Here is a 19,874-nt window from a genome sequence, read left to right on the forward strand (position 1 = left end):
CTAACAAGTCCCGGATGTAGGTCTCCATTGATTCGCGTTCCGGACGTGAGAGGTTGTACAGCCTGCTGGACGGGTACTCAGCGCCCGGTATCAAATCAATGGCACAATCGTACGTATGGTGTGGGGGCAGCGTGAGTGCCAGATCCTTGCTGAAGACGTCAGCAAGGTCATGGTACTCGGCTGGCACCGCCGCCAGATTGTGGGGGACTAAAACCTCCTCCTTAGCTGTCACACCGGGTGGAACCGAGGATCCTAAACACTCCCGGTGGCAGGTTTCGCTCCACTGAACCACAACCCCAGACGGCCAATCAATCCAGGGATTGTGTTTTAACACCCATGGAAAACCCAAAATCATTCGGGAGGTAGAAGGTGTTACATAAAACACAATCTCCTCCCTGTGATTCCCAGATACAACCAAAGTCACGGGCTGTGTCTGGTGTGTGATTAGTGGAAGAAGGGTGCCATCTAGTGCCCGTACCGACAATGGTGACGGTAAGGCCACTAGAGGGAGCCCAACCTCCTTTGCCCATCTGCTATCCAACAGATTCCCCTCCGACCCCGTGTCCACCAGTGCTGGGGCGTGAAGGGTTAGATCCCACTCAGGATCGTGACTGGGATACGTGCAGATTTTCGGGGTCTCCCCGTGTGGGTATTGTGACCCACCCTTAGCCCAGTCTCTAAGGACGAGTGCTGCTGTTTTGACCGTTTGGGGCATTCTCTCTGTGTGTGCTCAGTTGAGCTGCAGAGAAAACACTCTCCACGGATCAGCCTCCTTTGTCTCTGATCTGATCGCTTTTTGGCCCTGCTCGTTTCCATAGCAACGTCAGCAGGGGGAGCTGTCGTCACGTGGAGAGTCCTGGCTGTGGAGCGAGGGGAAGTCGGCTCCCTTTCGGACCCGGGAGGAAGAGGGACGGCTTGTGCCTGACCACGCACTTTGTCTTGCTCCCGTCAGTGTTCTGTTAATCGGTTGTCTAACCGTATAACCAGGTCGATAAGCCCGTCTAAATCCCGCGGCTCGTCCTTCGCCACCAGGTGCTCCTTAAGGACCAGAGACAGTCCGTTTACAAAGGCGGCACGGAGCGCAACAGCATTCCAGCCGGCTCGTGCTGCCGCGATGCGGAAGTCGACTGCATACTTTGCTGCGCTTTGACACCCCTGACGTATCGACAGCAGCACGCTTGAAGCGGTCTCGCCTCTATGAGGGTGGTCGAACACCTGTCGGAACTCCCTCACAAACTCAGTGTAAACCGTTAGGAGCCGTGAATTCTGCTCCCAGAGCGCCGTAGCCCAGGCGCGTGCCTCTCCTCGAAGCAAATTTATAACGTAAGCCACCCGGCTAGCGTCTGACGCGTACATGATGGGACGCTGTGAAAAGACGAGCGAGCACTGCATCAAGAAGTCCACACACGTCTCCACACAGCCTCTGTACGGCTCCGGAGGGCTTATGTATGCTTCAGGGGAAGGTGGGGGGGTTCGTTGAACGACCAGTGGAATGTCTGTCTCTGGCATTCGGTCAGCAGGAGGAGGTGCTGCAGCAGCGCCCTGAGCATGCGTTTCCACCTGGGCGGTGAGAGCCTCCATCCTTTGATTGAGAACAATGCTGTGCTCGGTAACTAAGTCCAACCGAGCAGTAAAAGCGGTTAAGATGTGCTGCAGCTCCACAGCTTCCATTGGCTGTTCAAGCGATGGTTGACGCCCCTCGGGATCCATGACGCTGGCCGAGAAATCCTGTTGTGAAAGTGTAGGAACACGGACCCACAACAGGGGGCGTAAAAGAACGGGCAATGGATAAGCCAAACAGTAACAATTTAATGTTGTAAATTGTGCACAACGGAATACAGACAATGAAGAAGAGTGACAGCTGTCACTCCCAGTGGCTCCGGCACCCTCTCGTGCTTGAAGCCCGCACTCCAAGCAGGGCGCTATCTGGTGGTGGTGGGCCAGCAGTACCTCCTCTTCAGTGGCCCACACAACAGTTATAGCGTTCCCCCCCCGCCCCCATCCCACCACCACCACCACAAGTAAATTAGTTTTCCCTTTTAGGCACAGAAATACAGGACACAAATTGCAGAGTGGAGACCTCCATTAATTACCTCCATTAATTTTAACACAATTTATTACGTCCTTGGCGGATGTAATAAAATTATTATAGTTACTATTATAGGCTCTACTAGTAGAGACTCCGATCGGAGAATCACGGTGGAACAGCTCGTATGAGTGAACTATGAAAATACTTAGCCGACGGGCAGGCGTGAACAATGCAGCTGCGAAGATTTTGTACATGAAACCACCGCAGTGGCTACATCGCGCAGCTGCTGTAAAAAAAAAGAGAATGATACATACCACCCATGGGATTCGAACCTGCAGTTTACAAAAGCTGTGATTGCCAGCCACAAACTACCACTAAGCTACCATCGCTGTCCTTTAAAAGGTGCAGAAAAATGCCTGAAATCAAGAAGGACATGGGTGTATATAAAAAACACACACCATATAAAACACTGCATTTTATTGAATCCCTGTTAGCAGCCGGCCCCGCGGGCGTGTCTGGCCCAACGCGCATGTCTTGTGGATGGTGCGCCGCAGGACAGACACCGCGTCATGTGGAACAGAGCTCACATAGGTGATGTGACATTCAGATCACCCACTACGTGTTATGATCTGATGGTCCGGCGTGCGCTCGCTCGCTGCAGCCCATCGCACCAGCAGTATACGAGGTTTGTGAGAAAACATTCCGACCTTTTTATTTTTTTCAAAAACTTTATGGATTTGAATCACGTGTGATTGCATCAGCCAACCTTGAACCTTAGTGCGCATGCATGAGTTTTGTCCCGCCTGTTGGTTGTGTCATTCGCCTGTGAGCAGCCTTTGTGTGAGGAGTGGTGCTGTGCGCTCGGCGGATTTTTATTGCAAGGAAAATGGCGGAACGATTGGAGCAACGCTATTGCATCAAATTTTGCCAGAAACTTGGTGACAGCCAAGTGGAAACCATTCGAAAAATAAAGACGGCTTTCGGGGATGAAGCTATGGGCGCCACACAAATTAAGGAGTGGTACAACCGGTTTAAAGACGGACGCGTAACGGTGGAGACCGAGCCATGCTCCCTTCCGACCATCAACGTGCCGAAATGACAAGATCATTTCCAAAGTGAATGCTGTGGTGATGCGGGACCGTCGAGTGACCATCCGAGAAATTGCGGAGGAAGTGGCAGCTCTGATTTTACACGAATTGCATACGATTCCTGCTTCATGCACACTTCATGTGCAATTTGACCATATTCATACTATGTGTGAAGGGGCCCTTACTGTGATCACTTCAGCATTGTGTGGCTCTAATTTGAAGTTGATATGACAGATATGTTTCTAATTTCCACAGTAAGGTATTGCTGTCATTCTATGTCTAGATATCATCTTGACATGATAATGAATGGCTTGGAGTCTCTACTAGTAGAGTCTCCTATCAGAGTGTCTACCAGATTCTGCCAGTAGATTCTCTGATCGAAGACTCTACTAGTGGAGTTTCCGATCAGAGTCTCTGCTAGTAGAATCTCCGATTCTACCAAATTGTAGACTCTACTTTGACATTTATATTGTAATGGCTTGGTAAAACAGTTTCATTTTCATTCCTTCTCATGAGTTCGATAACGTATCTGTAAAATTATGTTTATTATGGATGCACCATCTCGTCGTAATCATTCAGATGCGCTGCAGCAATGACACGCATTGACTCGCAGTGACACACACTGTTTTAGAATAGACTGTGCAATGTTCACATCTAGTTCACAAAATTAATTGAGTGCCAGAGATTTTGAACATTTCAAAATTTTCTTTGCACACTTGCACGCAGCTGTGCACAGCTCACTCACAGTTTACGAGTTTACTATCTGGCACTCCAGAATGTGTGTCAGTGCGAGGATCAAATTTGTGCAAGTGTCAAAATACCTTAATTCTATCATTTTGCAACCAAAGACATCATTTTATACATTGTTAATGACTTCCTTGTTAGTTAATAGTCTTTTAGTCCATGTTTATGGAACACCCACTTAACGATAGATGATATCACATTTTTATCTGATGCTTCCAAAGCCTTAATCAGTTTATCAGCTGTATTTCTGGGATTTCATTTAACCATTTAAATTAAATTTCATTCATTTCTGGGTGTTAAATTGGGTCGGCTTCCAGACTGATGTAAAGTGTATATACTCCCAAAATGCTATTTTTTTCATAAGTGCCCTTGGGCAAGGTCCTTCATCCCTCCCAGTGTATAGGTGAGCACCTTGCATGGCAGCACCCTGACATCGGTGTGTGAATTGATGAATGCAAGGCATCACTGCAAAGCACTTTGAGCTTCTGATTCAGATGTAAAAATGTTATATAAATGCAGTCTAGTTACCATTTTGTACAATGGACTATGCAGTTGTTTGAGATGGCTAGTAAAGAAGAACCTGACTCCACAATTATTTTTCACCTGTCTTGGCTTAACTCATTTCAGTTTTTCCTCTTGCTTTTAAACACAAGAAGCTGCTGGTTCTACAAGTAGGATTTTTAATGCAGCTACAGGAACCTCAACTCACCCATAATTGTGCAAATTATTCAGAAGTGAGCTGTATGCCTACGCTGGAATATACCTGCCATATGATCTGCAATGGCTCTCATTTCTGGGCATTTGCCAAATGAGCAAGGTTTTGTGAAGTACATCCAGTATATAGCAGTGATCACTCGTACTCATCTTCAACTGCTTATCTGGGATCAGGTTGTGGGGGCAACAGGTCTAGCAGAGGACCCCAGACTTCCCTTTCCCGGGACACATTGACCACCTCTGACTGGGGGACCGCGAGGCGTTCCCAGGCCAGTGTGGAGATATAATCTCCGGGGTCTCTTTCAAGATGGATGTGCCTGGAACACCTCCCTAGGGGGCGCCCAGGGAGCATCCTGCCAGATGCCTAAAACACCTCAGCTGGCTCCTTTCAACAAGAAGGAGCAGCGGCTCTACTCCGAGCTCCCCACGGATGAGCTTCTCACCCTATCTCTAAGGGAGACACCAGCCACCCTCCTAAGGAAGCCCATTTCGGCTGCTTGATCTAGTTCTTTCAGTCATGACCCAACCCTCATGACCATAGGTGAGAGTAAGAATGAGGATTGACCAGTAGATCGAGAACTTCGCCTTTTGGCTCAGCTCCCTTTTCGTCACAACAGTACGGTAGAGCGCATGCAATACCGCCCCTGCTGCGCTGTTTCTCTGGCCAGTCTCACACTCTTGTCCACTCACTTATGAACAAGACTGCATTCCCTACCTTTAGTAGACAATCCACTGGTTTCCTGCTGAGAACCATGGCCTGAGATTTAGAGGTGCTGATCCTCATCCCAGCCGCTTCACATTAAGCTGCGAACCGATCCAGTGAGTCTTGCAGGTCACCGGCTGACAAACCATTCTCCTTGATAGGGGCTGGATCAGTGATCACCTGTCTGCATATTTTTCTTCTTACCTACTGTAATAATAGTTAATTAAATCATGAATTAGTAGACTTAAGAGGTTCCTACAAAGTGTGCAGGGCAGGTGATGATTTGTATGGAAAAGGTTGGTGACCTGTGTTGTAAATGGGCAATATGTCCTTCCATACGACCATAACCAGTACCCACTTATCATTAAAGCTCTTCCTCCACTGGGCTTGATTCCAGCACTTGTGTAACAAGTGGCAGGGGACATGTTGGACAGATTGGCCATTTATTACAGGTCTAAACCCAGTTCTACTTGATAGGTTTGAATGTTGAAGTTATAACAAGGTACTTGTTGATTTACAGCAGCTTTAACGTAACTCTGCTTCTTGTCAATGTCGTGCACTCAGCTCCACACTTATTGCAAACCTTGACCGATTATGCAGTTAGAAGTGTGAATGGTGGATTAATTGAATGGTAGTTGTTGTCCATATTAATTTGTCCTTCAGTCGTTTCTGTCAAATCTCATTTTGTGGCATTTAAAAGAGGACAGTTTAAAGAAATGAAGAAAAGAAAACATCAGGGTGTAGTATCTGTCATTATTCGGAAAAGTTTTATATTACACAATCTATTACAGAAAGAAGTAAAAACCTGATTGCTTATGAACTGTTGAAAGCATGGACCAGAGAAATCAATGCTTGAAAAAGTGAGTGTGATTTGTGTGTGTGAGCAGCCTCCAAGCGGCTCAGTCTGTGTTCAGTCTCATCTTTCAATGGAATGAGAAGACACGTCATACATCTTACTCAGGATTTAGTGCACAAATGATCACAGAGGTAACTGGACCACAAGTGTGGAAAAGCCTTCTTTATCTGTCAGAAGCAAAATTACTTTGTAGGCATTGCAATATTCATAATTATTATTCATCTATATAGTATTTTCAAGCCATACATGCAAAGTATAAGTAAATAAATAAATAAAAGACCATCAAAACATTAAAACATCAAGCATTCAAAACAGTAATTTAAAAAAGAATAATACATTCAGAAATGCATTAAAAACAAATAAAACATTAGGAAATAAACTAATTTAACTTAATAAATGTGGTTTGACTCCAATTGCATAACTACAATTGGTAAACTGTTCCATAGTATGGGAACATGGACGGTGGCCGAAAGGGGCCAGAACACGTCCTAATTGGGCACCGTAGTCTCGTTTGATGGTGGGCACTAAAGCGGTAAAATATGACGCATATGATGTAATTTCTCTACTTCCGGGGGAAAAAACATGGCATTTTCACCATGGCATTTGGGCAAATTACACACAAACAAAGTGAAAATGCAAAGAAAAAGTGACAATGCGGTGGGGAAGTGCATGTTTTGCGGTTTCTTTATGACCCGGAGCACAAACGTGGTGAGGCGGTTTTGCAGGTGAGAGAATGGAAAAAAAAAAAACTTTTCGTGACTGCTACGGTGATTGCAGCCAAAAACAAAACAGTGCACCATTTTTGTGTGTGAACTTATGCTGTGTATATATTGCGCAATGGAGCGGAGGTCCCTGTAAGTGGTCAAATCCCTCAATATCATATAGGGTTCAAACGAGACTGCGGTTCCCTATTAAGACAACTTTAACAAGTGCAGAAAACATTTACAAATTCAAAAACAGCTGCATCAATTCAACAACAGGTTGCTGCTTTAAAAAAATGCTTACAAACATAGAGAATACAAATATAACCTACAGTACATGTAACAGTATGATTTGATAACTTGTATGCTGCAAATTCAGATAATCCTGCCAAACGCAGAAATACTTTGCATAGCTTCATAACAAAATGGAAGTACGAACAACACTAAAAGATGGGTAGACCACCACTATTGTCCAAATGTTTGTCTCCTTATGTCTACCTTCCTGTTTATGGCTGTTTTCCTGGTGTCTTTGCCTTCTGCCCCACTATGCTCGCTCTCTCAGTTTTCAATTTCAATGGAGCTTTATCGACATGGGAAACGTGTTTAAATTCTCTCTCTCTCTCTCTCTCTCTCTCTCTCTCTCTCTCTGTTCTGTGGCTCCCCTTGATGTCCTTTTGTTTAATTGCACAATCCCCTGTCTTTGCATGTGTTTCACATCTAGCTAATTAATGTCCACCTGTTTTCATTCAGTAAACTTCCCCATAGTATTTTAGTGCCTCCCTGTGTCCTTTCTGTTGTTGGCTTATCTTGGTTAATCCCCCTGGTGTTTTCTTGATTGTCTTGCACAATTGTGCAGTTAATTACAAATCTGTATGTTCTAAACACAAATGTAATTGTCGCACACAATCTGTTTTCATGTTCAAAAACTTATGTGTTATATCACCAAAACTGGACTATGTCAGCTATGTGTTTTCCTAATGATTGAATCAGAGCTTGTGGCTTCTTGCGGTTTGTGCAGTGTTCACACTAACAGGGCAGAAGTGATGTGGCAAATGGGGTGGTTGAAGTGTAGTTACACATGATCTGGGGCCACATGGATGGTCATTTGTGCTGCTTGTATCGTATCAACGCCACAATCTCAAAATGATGTACACGTTGTTCTGAAGTGAAATTGCTAAAATGTGTATCAAGATTATGCAAATTGGTAAGCAATGTGGACTCTGGGTGTTTACACGTTCCATTTTGAAAGGACTGACAAATGATTAACATAGAAGCAAACCATTACAATGTATACACTGGCAGATTTTTTTATTCAAAAAGTAAAGTTCTTAAGATAGATCAATGCATATCTGAAAGAATCACTGTCCATAATAATACATTGTACACAGTACAGTATATTGTACTGTATTGTGTATTGTATTGTAATATATCATCCAACCCAATAGCAAATACAGCGCAATAATAACAAGCGCAATCAGAGATTTTTGACGTCCGCCAATCTGGATCTGGAACAGCTCCAAAATGTAACGGAATCTTTCATGGCCTAATATGTATCTGTGGTGAAAATCTGATGCGAATCCCTGAAGTAGTTTTGACGTAATCCTGCTAAAAGGCAGATGGACAGACAAGTAAACACAGGATATTTTATTTGTCTTTGGAGGATGTAATAAATACAATAAATTAATCTATTCATTTTTACTTAGTAGTTCATGCAGTCACACAGGTGTTGATTCAGTTCTGTGGCAGTTATTTGGTTGGAGTCTGCAGTGCTATGTTATTAAATGCATTATTCCTAGTCGAATGTTTGTACCCTCTAAAATGCAGTGAGTTTGTTAATATGATACCTTAAAAATGGTAAATGCCCAGCCCAGTCACATTTTTTTTCATGCCCCTGTCACGAAAAGTGTCCCATTTTTGTGACACAGTTTTTCATTTTGCTGTTTATAATCCTCCATCTTCTCTGAACTCTAACCATAGCGTCAGTGTGCCCCCTCCCCCTAACCTAAGCATACCCCCCATAACCCCGTCACCCCACATTTCGGGCCCCCCTCAGGAAATGAAATTGTGTCCTGTCATGAAAAGTGCCCTGTTTGTGTGCCACCGTCACAAGCCCATTAACGTACTTTGTGTCCCTGTCACAAACGATAAATGCACTTTTCATAATGCCACCACGAATTGCTGTGAGACTGGGTTGTAAATGTCATTATTTTGTAACTCCTGAAATTAAAATGGCGTATAATGTGAACACACTCTTATTTCTGGTGAAGTTTGATCAGCTCATTTAAAATACAAAACAAACAAACAAACAAGAAAAACACCTTTGTTTTGCCTATATAATATCCCATAGACATGTCTGCCACCTGCTGGATAGTTGGTGGACACTAGATGGATCATGGAAAATTAGGAATGGTGGTGTTTGAATTTAGATGTGGATGGTCTACCACCTGCTTGAGGCTGGTTGACACACACGATGAGCCTAGTGTGTGCTGCCCACTGATGGCCATCTGCACGTGTCGGTGACCTTCAAACATTGATTTCTATTCTGAATCTGCTTATTCCAGTCAAGGGGGAGCTGGAGGTTATCTCATTCAGTAATGCACGAGAGGCCAATCCATAGCAGGGCAAGCTTCAAACACTGTTCAGGAATGTTTTAAAAAAAATTCAAAACCCATATTTTGGAAGATTGTTCCAGAATATACATAAATCCACATAACCCCTTGGGAAGCATTTTTCGCTTGAAGTAGACTTATTTCTTCTTTCTCTGTCTTGCTTAAACAGGGCTGGGCCATGTTTGGTCTGCACTCTTTGATTTGGCCCACCATAGCAATTAACAAATTCCCTGAATGTTACTAAACTGTTGTGAAAGTGTAGGAACACGGACCCACAACAGGGGGCGCAAATGAACGGACAATGGAGGAGTCAAATAACACTGTTTTTACTGTTGTGAAAACAGGCACAACAACACAGCCGATTACAATATTGAGACTGAGTCCAATTACAACGGTGTCGTGTGGGCAGGCTCGACGATAGGAGACGTCTGTCCAAGTCGAACCGGAACCAACCCGATTTCCTCTGCCACCGAACCCCGGGAATACTGGAGCCGCCAAGTCCTGAATTCCCAGGTGGCCACTGCCTCCGCTCGTCGGATCCGGTACTGCTGGCAAGGAACAAAAACAGTCAGGTGTGGATGCGGCTGCACCCAGCAACACGGAGGGTGGAGAGTCCACCTCCACCTCTCGTTAACAACAATACAGGAGTGTAGGAAGGTGAGTACTTATCCAACTGTTGTCCAGTAGTCAGCTGTCCTACAAATACTCAACAAGAAATACAACAATGGTTATTTATATGTTTGGGCAGAGATTGTTACCTCTTTGATAAGGCGATATCTCGGCAAATGAGGTGGAGATGCCGTCCTGCTGATATACCTCCCTGTTGATTGGAATCAGCTGTCTCCAGTGATGGGTGACAGCTGTCATCCTGGCTGCTCCTGTAAGGCGGCAGCGCCCTCCGGTGCCTGGAGCCCGCACTCCAGGCAGGGCGCCCTCTAGTGGTGGTGGGCCAGCAGTACCTCCTCTTCAGCGGCCCACACAACAGGACACCCCCTCAACGGGCGCCTCCTGGCGCACGACCGGGTTTGTCTGGGTGGCGACGGTAGAAGTCGGCCAGGAGGGCCGGGTCCAGGATGAAGCCCTTCTTCACCCAGGAGTGTTCTTCGGGGCCGTACCCTTCCCAGTCCACCAGATACTGAAAACCCCGGCCCATCCGTCGGACGTCGAGGAGCCGGCGTACGGTCCAAGCCGGCTCTCCGTCGATGATCCGGGCAGGAGGTGGTGCCGGACCCGGAGTGCAGAGGGGTGAGGTGTGATGAGGTTTGATCCTGGAGACGTGGAACACTGGATGAATCCGCAGTGAGGCCGGAAGCTGGAGCCTCACTGCGGCGGGATTGATGACCTTGAGAATCTTGTACGGCCCAATGTATCATTCTTGTAGTTTCGGGGAGTCCACTTGTAGGGGAATGTCCTTGGTGGACAACCACACTTCCTGCCCAGGACGATACGTGGGAGCCGGGGCCCGCCGCCGGTCTGCATGGTTCTTCGCCCTCGTCCGGGCCCTTAACAAAGCAGAACGGGCGGCACGCCACACCCGACGGCACTTCCGTAGGTGGGCCTGGACTGAGGGCACACCGACCTCTCCCTCAACCACCGGAAACAACGGGGGCTGATACCCCAAGCACACCTCAAAAGGGGAGAGGCCGGTGGCTGATGACACTTGACTGTTGTGGGCGTACTCGATCCAGGCCAGGTGGGTACTCCAGGTCGTCGGGTGCGCGGCTGTCACACAGCGTAGGGTCTGCTCCATTTCTTGGTTGGCCCGTTCTGCTTGTCCGTTGGTCTGGGGGTGATACCCGGACGAGAGACTGACAGTGGCCCCCAGTTCCCGGCAAAAGCTCCTCCAAACGTGCGAGGAGAACTGGGGACCGCGATCGGAGACGATGTCTGATGGTATCCCATGCAGACGGACGACGTGGTGGACTAGGAGGTCCGCTGTCTCCTGGGCCGTTGGTAGCTTCGGGAGGGCCACGAAGTGGGCCGCCTTGGAGAATCGGTCCACTATCGTGAGGATGACGGTGTTTCCCTGGGACGGCGGGAGACCCGTGACAAAATCCAGGCCGATGTGGGACCAGGGGCGATGAGGGACGGGCAGCGGCTGTAGCAAACCCGAGGTCTTGCGGTGATCGGCCTTGCCCCTGGCGCAGGTGGTACAGGCCTGGATGTAACCCCGGACGTCGGCCTCTAGGGACGCCCACCAGAAGCGCTGCCGGACGACTGCCACGGTCCTACGCACCCCAGGATGGCAGGAGAGCTTAGAACCGTGACAGAAGTCCAGGACTGCAGCCCTAGCTTCTGGTGGGACGTAGAGTTTGTTCTTCGGTCCGGTTCTGGGGTCCGGGTCTCGTGTCAGGGCCTCCCGGACGGTCTTCTCCACGTCCCAGGTGAGGGCGGCCACGATAGCGGACTCCGGGATGATGGGATCCGGGGGATCCGACGACTCCGTTTTGACCTCATCTTCATGTACCCGGGACAAAGCATCCGATCTTTGATTTTTGGTCCCGGGACGGTAGGTGATCCGGAAGTCAAAACGGCCGAAGAACAGTGACCAGCGGGCTTGCCTGGGATTCAGCCGCTTGGCGGTCCTGATATACTCCAGGTTCCGGTGGTCAGTGAAAACCGTGAATGGCACGGACGTTCCCTCCAACAGATGTCTCCACTCCTCAAGAGCCTCTTTCACCGCAAGGAGCTCTCGATTGCCGACGTCATAGTTCCGTTCGGCTGGGGTCAACCTGCGGGAAAAATAGGCACACGGGTGAAGGACCTTATCGGTCTTCCCGCTCTGGGACAGCACAGCTCCTATCCCTGAGTCCGAGGCGTCCACTTCAACCACTAACTGGCGACTAGGATCGGGCTGCACCAGAACAGGTGCAGACGAGAAGCGCCGTTTCAACTCCTTGAACGCGGCTTCGCAACGATCCGACCAGGTGAAGGGGACTTTTGGTGAGGTCAGGGCTGTCAGGGGGCTAACTACCTGGCTATAGCCCTTAATGAACCTCCTGTAGAAATTAGCAAAGCCTAGGAACTGTTGCAACTTCCTACGGCTTGTGGGTTGGGGCCAGTCTCTCACCGCCGCAACCTTGGCCGGATCAGGAGCGACGGAGTTGGAGGAGATAATGAACCCCAAGAAGGACAAAGACGTGCGGTGGAACTCACATTTCTCGCCCTTCACAAACAGCCGGTTCTCCAACAACCGCTGCAGGACCTGACGTAAATGCTGGACATGGGTCTCAGGGTCCGGAGAAAAGATGAGTATATCGTCTAGATATACGAAGACGAACCGGTGCAGGAAATCCCGCAAGACATCATTAACCAACGCTTGGAAAGTTGCGGGAGCGTTTGTGAGACCGAACGGCATGACCAGGTACTCAAAGTGACCTAAGGGGGTGTTAAATGCCGTCTTCCACTCGTCTCCCTTCCGGATCCGAACCAGGTGGTACGCATTTCTAAGATCGAGCTTGGTGAAAATTTGGGCTCCATGCAGGGGTGTGAACACTGAATCCAACAGGGGCAACGGGTATCGGTTGCGAACCGTGATCTCGTTCAGCCCCCTATAATCAATGCATGGACGAAGTCTGCCGTCTTTTTTACCCACAAAAAAGAAACCTGCGCCCATCGGGGAGGTGGAATTCCGGATCAACCCGGCAGCTAACGAGTCCCGGATGTAGGTCTCCATTGATTCGCGCTCAGGCCGTGAGAGGTTGTACAGCCTACTGGACGGGAACTCACTGCCCGGAACCAAATCAATGGCACAATCATACGGACGGTGGGGGGGAAGAGTGAGAGCCAGATCCTTGCTGAACACGTCGACAAGGTCGTGGTACTCCACCGGCACCGTCCCCAGATTGGGCGGGACTCTGACCTCCTCCTTAGCTCGGGAGCCGGGAGGAACCGAGGAACCTAGACACACCCGATGGCAGGTCTCGCTCCACCGATGTGGAATTCCGGATCAACCCGGCAGCTAACGAGTCCCGGATGTAGGTCTCCATTGATTCGCGCTCAGGCCGTGAGAGGTTGTACAGCCTACTGGACGGGAACTCACTGCCCGGAACCAAATCAATGGCACAATCATACGGACGGTGGGGGGGAAGAGTGAGAGCCAGATCCTTGCTGAACACGTCGACAAGGTCGTGGTACTCCACCGGCACCGTCCCCAGATTGGGCGGGACTCTGACCTCCTCCTTAGCTCGGGAGCCGGGAGGAACCGAGGAACCTAGACACACCCGATGGCAGGTCTCGCTCCACTGAACCACTACCCCGGACGGCCAATCAATCCGGGGATTGTGCTTCAACATCCAGGGAAATCCTAAAACCACACGGGAGGTGGCCTGAGTCACAAAAAACTCGATCACCTCCCGGTGATTTCCTGACACCACCAGAGTTACAGGTGGTGTCTTATGCGTGATCGGAGGGAGTAGGGAGCCATCTAGTGCCCGAACCTGTACAGGCGAGGTAAGCGCCACCAGAGGGAGCCCTATCTCCCTGGCCCATCTGCTGTCCAACAGATTCCCCTCAGAGCCCGTGTCCACCAGTGCTGGGGCCTTCAGGGTTGAGTCCTCATAAAGGATCGTAACTGGGAGTCGTGTGGCAATGTGGGTGTGTCCCACGTGAATGTCTCGGCCCACCCCTAGCCCAGTCTCTAGGGGCGGGCGTTGGAGTTTAACCGCTCGGGGCAGTCTCTCATATGGTGCTCTATTGCACCACAAACAAAACAAGCTCCATGGGCCCGTCTCCTCTGTGCATCTGGTGCCCTAAATGTTGCCCTACTCGTGTCCATAGCTTCGTCAGCAGGGGGAGCTGTGGCCCCACGGAGCGCAGGGGCCGTGGAGCGTGGGGAAGGCGGAGCACGGTCAGAACCGGAAGGGAGAGGGACGGCGCGTGCCCGGCCACGCCCTTCGTCTCGTTCCCGTCGACGTTCTTCTAACCGGTTGTCTAACCGTATGACAAGATCGATGAGCCCATCTAAATCCCGCGGTTCGTCCTTAGCCACCAGGTGCTCCTTAAGAACCAAAGACAGTCCGTTTACAAAGGCGGCGCAGAGGGCAGTGCTATTCCAGCCGGACCTCGCAGCCGCAATGCGGAAGTCGACTGCATAGGCAGCTGTGCTTCGACGCCCCTGTCTCATTGACAGTAGCACGGTTGAAGTGGTTTCTCCTCTATTAGGGTGATCGAACACGGTTCTGAGCTCCCTTACAAACCCATCATATGTCAGAAGGAGCCGTGAATTCTGCTCCCAGAGCGCTGTAGCCCAAGCGCGTGCCTCACCGCGAAGCAGGTTTATTACATAAGCTACTTTGCTAGCATCAGTCGCGTACATGACGGGACGCTGTGCGAAGACGAGCAAGCACTGCATAAGAAAATCTGCGCACGTCTCCACACAGCCTCCGTACGGTTCTGGGGGGCTTATGTAAGCTTCAGGGGAAGGTGGGTGGGGTCGTTGAACGACCAGTGGAACATCGCTGTTACGCACAGGGTCGACGGGAGGGAGAGCCACAGCGGCGCCCGGGGGACGCGCTTCCACTTGTGCGGCGAGAGCCTCCACCCTGCGGTTCAGGAGGACGTTCTGCTCGGTCAGTAAATCCATCCGAGTCGTGAAAGCGGTGAGGATCCGCTGCAACTCACCGATCACCCCTCCCAAGGACGCCTGCGCGTCCTGTTCTTCCATTGGCCGTTCAACAGCCGGTTGACGCCCCTCGGGATCCATGACGCTGGCCGAGATATCCTGTTGTGAAAGTGTAGGAACACGGACCCACAACAGGGGGCGCAAATGAACGGACAATGGAGGAGTCAAATAACACTGTTTTTACTGTTGTGAAAACAGGCAAAACAACACAGCCGATTACAATATTGAGACTGAGTCCAATTACAACGGTGTCGTGTGGGCAGGCTCGACGATAGGAGACGTCTGTCCAAGTCGAACCGGAACCAACCCGATTTCCTCTGCCACCGAACCCCGGGAATACTGGAGCCGCCAAGTCCCGAATTCCCAGGTGGCCACTGCCTCCGCTCGTCGGATCCGGTACTGCTGGCAAGGAACAAAAACAGTCAGGTGTGGATGCGGCTGCACCCAGCAACACGGAGGGTGGAGAGTCCACCTCCACCTCTCGTTAACAACAATACAGGAGTGTAGGAAGGTGAGTACTTATCCAACTGTTGTCCAGTAGTCAGCTGTCCTACAAATACTCAACAAGAAATACAACAATGGTTATTTATATGTTTGGGCAGAGATTGTTACCTCTTTGATAAGGCGATATCTCGGCAAATGAGGTGGAGATGCCGTCCTGCTGATATACCTCCCTGTTGATTGGAATCAGCTGTCTCCAGTGATGGGTGACAGCTGTCATCCTGGCTGCTCCTGTAAGGCGGCAGCGCCCTCCGGTGCCTGGAGCCCGCACTCCAGGCAGGGCGCCCTCTAGTGGTGGTGGGCCAGCAGTACCTCCTCTTCAGCGGCCCACACAACATAAACAGTGTTAAGCCGAATAAATAGGAGTGTATTTATTATTGTGGAATTTTATTTTAGTTAGAATGTTAATTTCTATAAAATACATTCAGTTAATTTGTAATCTAATTGTATGTAATTCAGGTCTTGCTGTAGGCTTGCGTCCAGTCCAGGGTGTGCCCCACCTCATGCCCTATGATTGCTGGGATAGGCTCCATCCCCTGTGACCCTTGACTGGCGTATTTGAGTATAGAATATGAATGACTGAATATATTTAATTCATACAATGCAAGGCCCACAGGTTTTCATTTTGATACGTTTATGACCCTTCAAAGGTCATAAACCCAAAAGAATTTGGGTGCCTCTACATGTGAAGTCTACATGTTGAAGATGGTTTTCACTACAACTTGTAAGGGGTCCTACAAATCATATTTTGAGATACAGCACACAACTCTAAAGGCCCGTTTACACATAATGTGAAAGACGCAGAAACCGGAAGAAACTCCGCAAACGAAAAACGAAATAGGGAACCGCGAAACATTGCCCTGCTGTCGGGAGGGATGCACGGTTGGACAGACCTGCACGATATGTGGTGATGGTTTTGAGCATGCTTGTGAACACAGTGCGAGCATGCAAAAACACCACAATTTATTGTACTTGATTCCTGTCATAAAGAGCGGATTTAGCCTCCGTCTAGTCGTACACCAGGATGTAATGAAATGACGTGCATTACTGTTCTCCCTTTTATGATTTACAGTACATGAATTACTTGATGCACTCATCTCATGAAGAGCCGGGCTCTCGCGTCGTGAACACATCAGCCGGCATGGTGTGTCCAGCGCACAGTGATCTGCTGCAAATGTGTCGTAATTATTAATTAATTACAATGTTGGGAAATCCCACAGTGACACGTGCCTCGCAGGGGCATCCCGTGGAGTGATTTCCTGTATGGCACGATATTCAGCAGTGTTGTGGTGCGCTGACGCAGTGGTCAGCTGAAGCAATATGTGTTTTAAGTTATTTCCATGCGAGGACAGCATGCTGATTCCACGCTTCACGCTGTAGTTAAGCGACTTCATATCCTACAAGCCACTACAGGTGTTCCCCAGCTATGACTTGCGAGCACAGATATCTGAACAACTGCACATTGCAGGGACACACCCACCTCTGTCAGCGGACCTCGGCAGTTCACAGAAAAAAAAGGCTCTCTCTCTGTTCCTTCATTCTGTGATTTTTATTTTATGTATGTATTATTTGTTTGCTCTGCATCTGTCTGATGTCTGTGTTTGTAATGTAACATTTTGCGTGCACGGTCACGTCCAGCTGATAGTCGGCGGTCAGGTGCTGTATGTCCACAGCAAAGTGTATGAACAAAGCAATCACAAATGAAGTGAACAAATGAGTTCACACCTTTACCCTTATTTGTGTTATTTAATTTCCACTCTTTCTGTCTGTCATGTAAACTACAATTTAGATGTGACATCAGCGCGCTCAGACGCTGGCCGATCCTCATGTAATCGTGTCAGTACGTAATTATCAGCATGTGATGAGGGCACGAGTGGCCGCACACACACATGTGCATTGCGTGTTCACCAGCTGCCTTGCAGTACACAGCGGTCAGCTGTTCCAGCAGCGCACTGCACTGGACAGCGACCGGACTCCAGGACCTTCACTCACATCTGACAATGTTGGAGTCATGGTGTGTGTGTGGGTTGGGGGGGTGACGATACACTCCACAAGCCATGCATGTGTGGGGGTGGGTGGGGGAAGGTTCGGCACAGTTACGTCCATGTGTGTGGCTCAGTTACGCCACACTTAGAGGCACTTAGACAATTTTCACAGACAGGTCGAATGTGGTCGCCTGCTGTCTACTCTCATCCTGGGAGCGCGAATAGCCCCGCCTTTTCTAAGTGTCCATTGAGTAGTGTTAGGTGTTTGTGTGTCCGCCAAATGGAATTTGGCTGACACCTGCCAAGAGAGGAGTCGAATGAGCATGCGCAGGGCTCTCGCTGTCTTTCAGCCACTGGTGTGCGTGAATGGTTGTCACAACAGCTGTACGAGGCGTTTGAGGCGGCTCAGATTTTTCACAAGTGACATTTAACTCCTCCTTCATGCACCATTCTGCTTCAATCGTGTTCTGTGTGAGGGGGCCCTAAAACAGGTCATTTTGGTAAAAAAGAAAAAATATATATATCAGGAGAATTTCTACATCGCCGGATTCAAATTATTAACTAAAATTTAGGCAAATATAAGTTTTGCACCAGTGCATCCTCTATACACTGCAGTAAATATTTTATATTCTCACCACAAATCTTTTCAGTTTCCCTGTTTATGTGTAGTGTAGTGAAACTTCATCATAGCTTTTTTAAAATTTATGTTCTGCTGTAGGAGTCCAGGTGGATCCACTTGTTTTCTTTCCTGGTATGTCCTGCATTCCTGCAACTGTGCGTGCTGCCTTTCCTCCCTGAGAGCCCTCGATATCTGCTAATGGAGAAGAATGATAAAGTTGGAGCAGAAAAAGGTAGGCATGAATTGAAAACACATTTGCAGACAACTTCACTGAAGTACATTGATATAATGAATACAAAAGAGGCTGATAGAATGAAGGGCGCAGATTACTTAAAAGTACCTCAGTGGATACAGACATGCGTGGTTTCAAAACAATATATATAGTTATGTAATATAGTTTGGCTGATACTTCAGTCTCAAAAGCTGTTAAAAATAGCAACTGATGATTCAAGTGTCATACATTAAGACTGCCAAGTGGTGTGCTGTGTTGTGTAATGGTATAGTATTCCTATAAATACCATGTATATTATGTAAAAGCTGTGTAGCAAAGTAATTGTTATTTCAGGTGTAATTCCACTTATACAGAAAATTACACATTCCTTTAAAGGAATTAGAGCAGAGTTTGCAGGTCTGTCTCATTTCTGTTATTACCCGATAGCCATCAAATATGGCCAGGCTTTGCATCAGTCTGTCCGTCCGTCTGTCTGTGCTCAGCATAAGTCCAGTCCTATTACTGCCAGAGTCTTCAAATTCACAGGGAACATTCTTGGGACAGAGACCTTGGACAAGTTCAAAGAAGGCTAACCTTGACCTATTTTAAGAGGTATTGTAATAGGTTAAAAAGTCACATTCTGTTTAATAATTTTATGCTATGAATCATGCAAGTTATTTATTTATTTATTTATTTTGAGGGGTGGCGGTGACAGCCAATCATAGTAAAGCGGCACCGTGATGTCATTGGCTGGTCTCTCTCTGGCGCTCTAAAACCACTTCATTTATGTGTTAATTTAACGTTTCTCATAGATTATGCAAGAGCTAGTGAGAAATAAGCACTTCTAAACCTGAAAACGCTGTTTTTGTAACCTGATAACACCTCTGGAGTAATTTACAAGACATTTTGCGGACATGTAACGTCCGCTAACTCAAAGCTAACTTACTGTTGTGTGTTGGGGGGTTTGGCTGGATGTTTTTGTGTTGTTTTCTTTTCTTTGCTCTCCAGGTGGTATGCAAACTGGTTTTTGTCTGTGGAGAAGGTGCTGGCAGAAGAGTCCTTCACCCTCATCAGTATGATTTGCAGCACCTGTGGATGATGCTCACGTGCAAACTTAAAGACTTTCAGCTGAAGCAGATAATGAGATGGCGTTCTGCATTTAAGCCATGAGTGATTCAAGCAGAATTGCCGGGAACTCGACCTTGTGACGTTCGTTTGTGAGACGCTGAGGACTGCGCCTGGGTTTGACACATTGTGCCTGTGAAGGAGGACGGGTGAGGGACACATGCTGTCAGCACACATCAGAGGTGATTGATTGTCTGAATAAGTGTTAATAGTAATTTGGTATTTTGTTACGCAGTATATTTGAACATTGATGAGAATTGTGCAGCTCGCTTCTCACGGCCGTGGCGTGCGGACTGATGATCCTCCACCTGTTGTGAGAAGCTGCTCATTTACATAAAGCTTAAATTCAGACCTGAATGTGTTGCT

The 19,874-nt window shown here is 48.2% G+C and overlaps 1 protein-coding gene across 1 annotated transcript in view; it reads left to right on the top strand.

The window, feature by feature from the left end:
- LOC117507295 (solute carrier family 2, facilitated glucose transporter member 9-like) overlaps positions 1-19,874 on the top strand; it is a 389,118-nt gene that overhangs the window by 132,440 nt on the left and 236,804 nt on the right. Inside the window, exon 6 of the mRNA XM_034167137.1 lies at positions 18,272-18,404. Coding sequence (XP_034023028.1) covers positions 18,272-18,404 — 133 coding nt within the window. The remainder of the gene's footprint in view (positions 1-18,271; positions 18,405-19,874) is intronic.

Source organism: Thalassophryne amazonica, chromosome 3, assembly GCF_902500255.1.
Source record: "Thalassophryne amazonica chromosome 3, fThaAma1.1, whole genome shotgun sequence".
In the NCBI taxonomy this organism is placed as follows: domain Eukaryota; kingdom Metazoa; phylum Chordata; class Actinopteri; order Batrachoidiformes; family Batrachoididae; genus Thalassophryne; species Thalassophryne amazonica.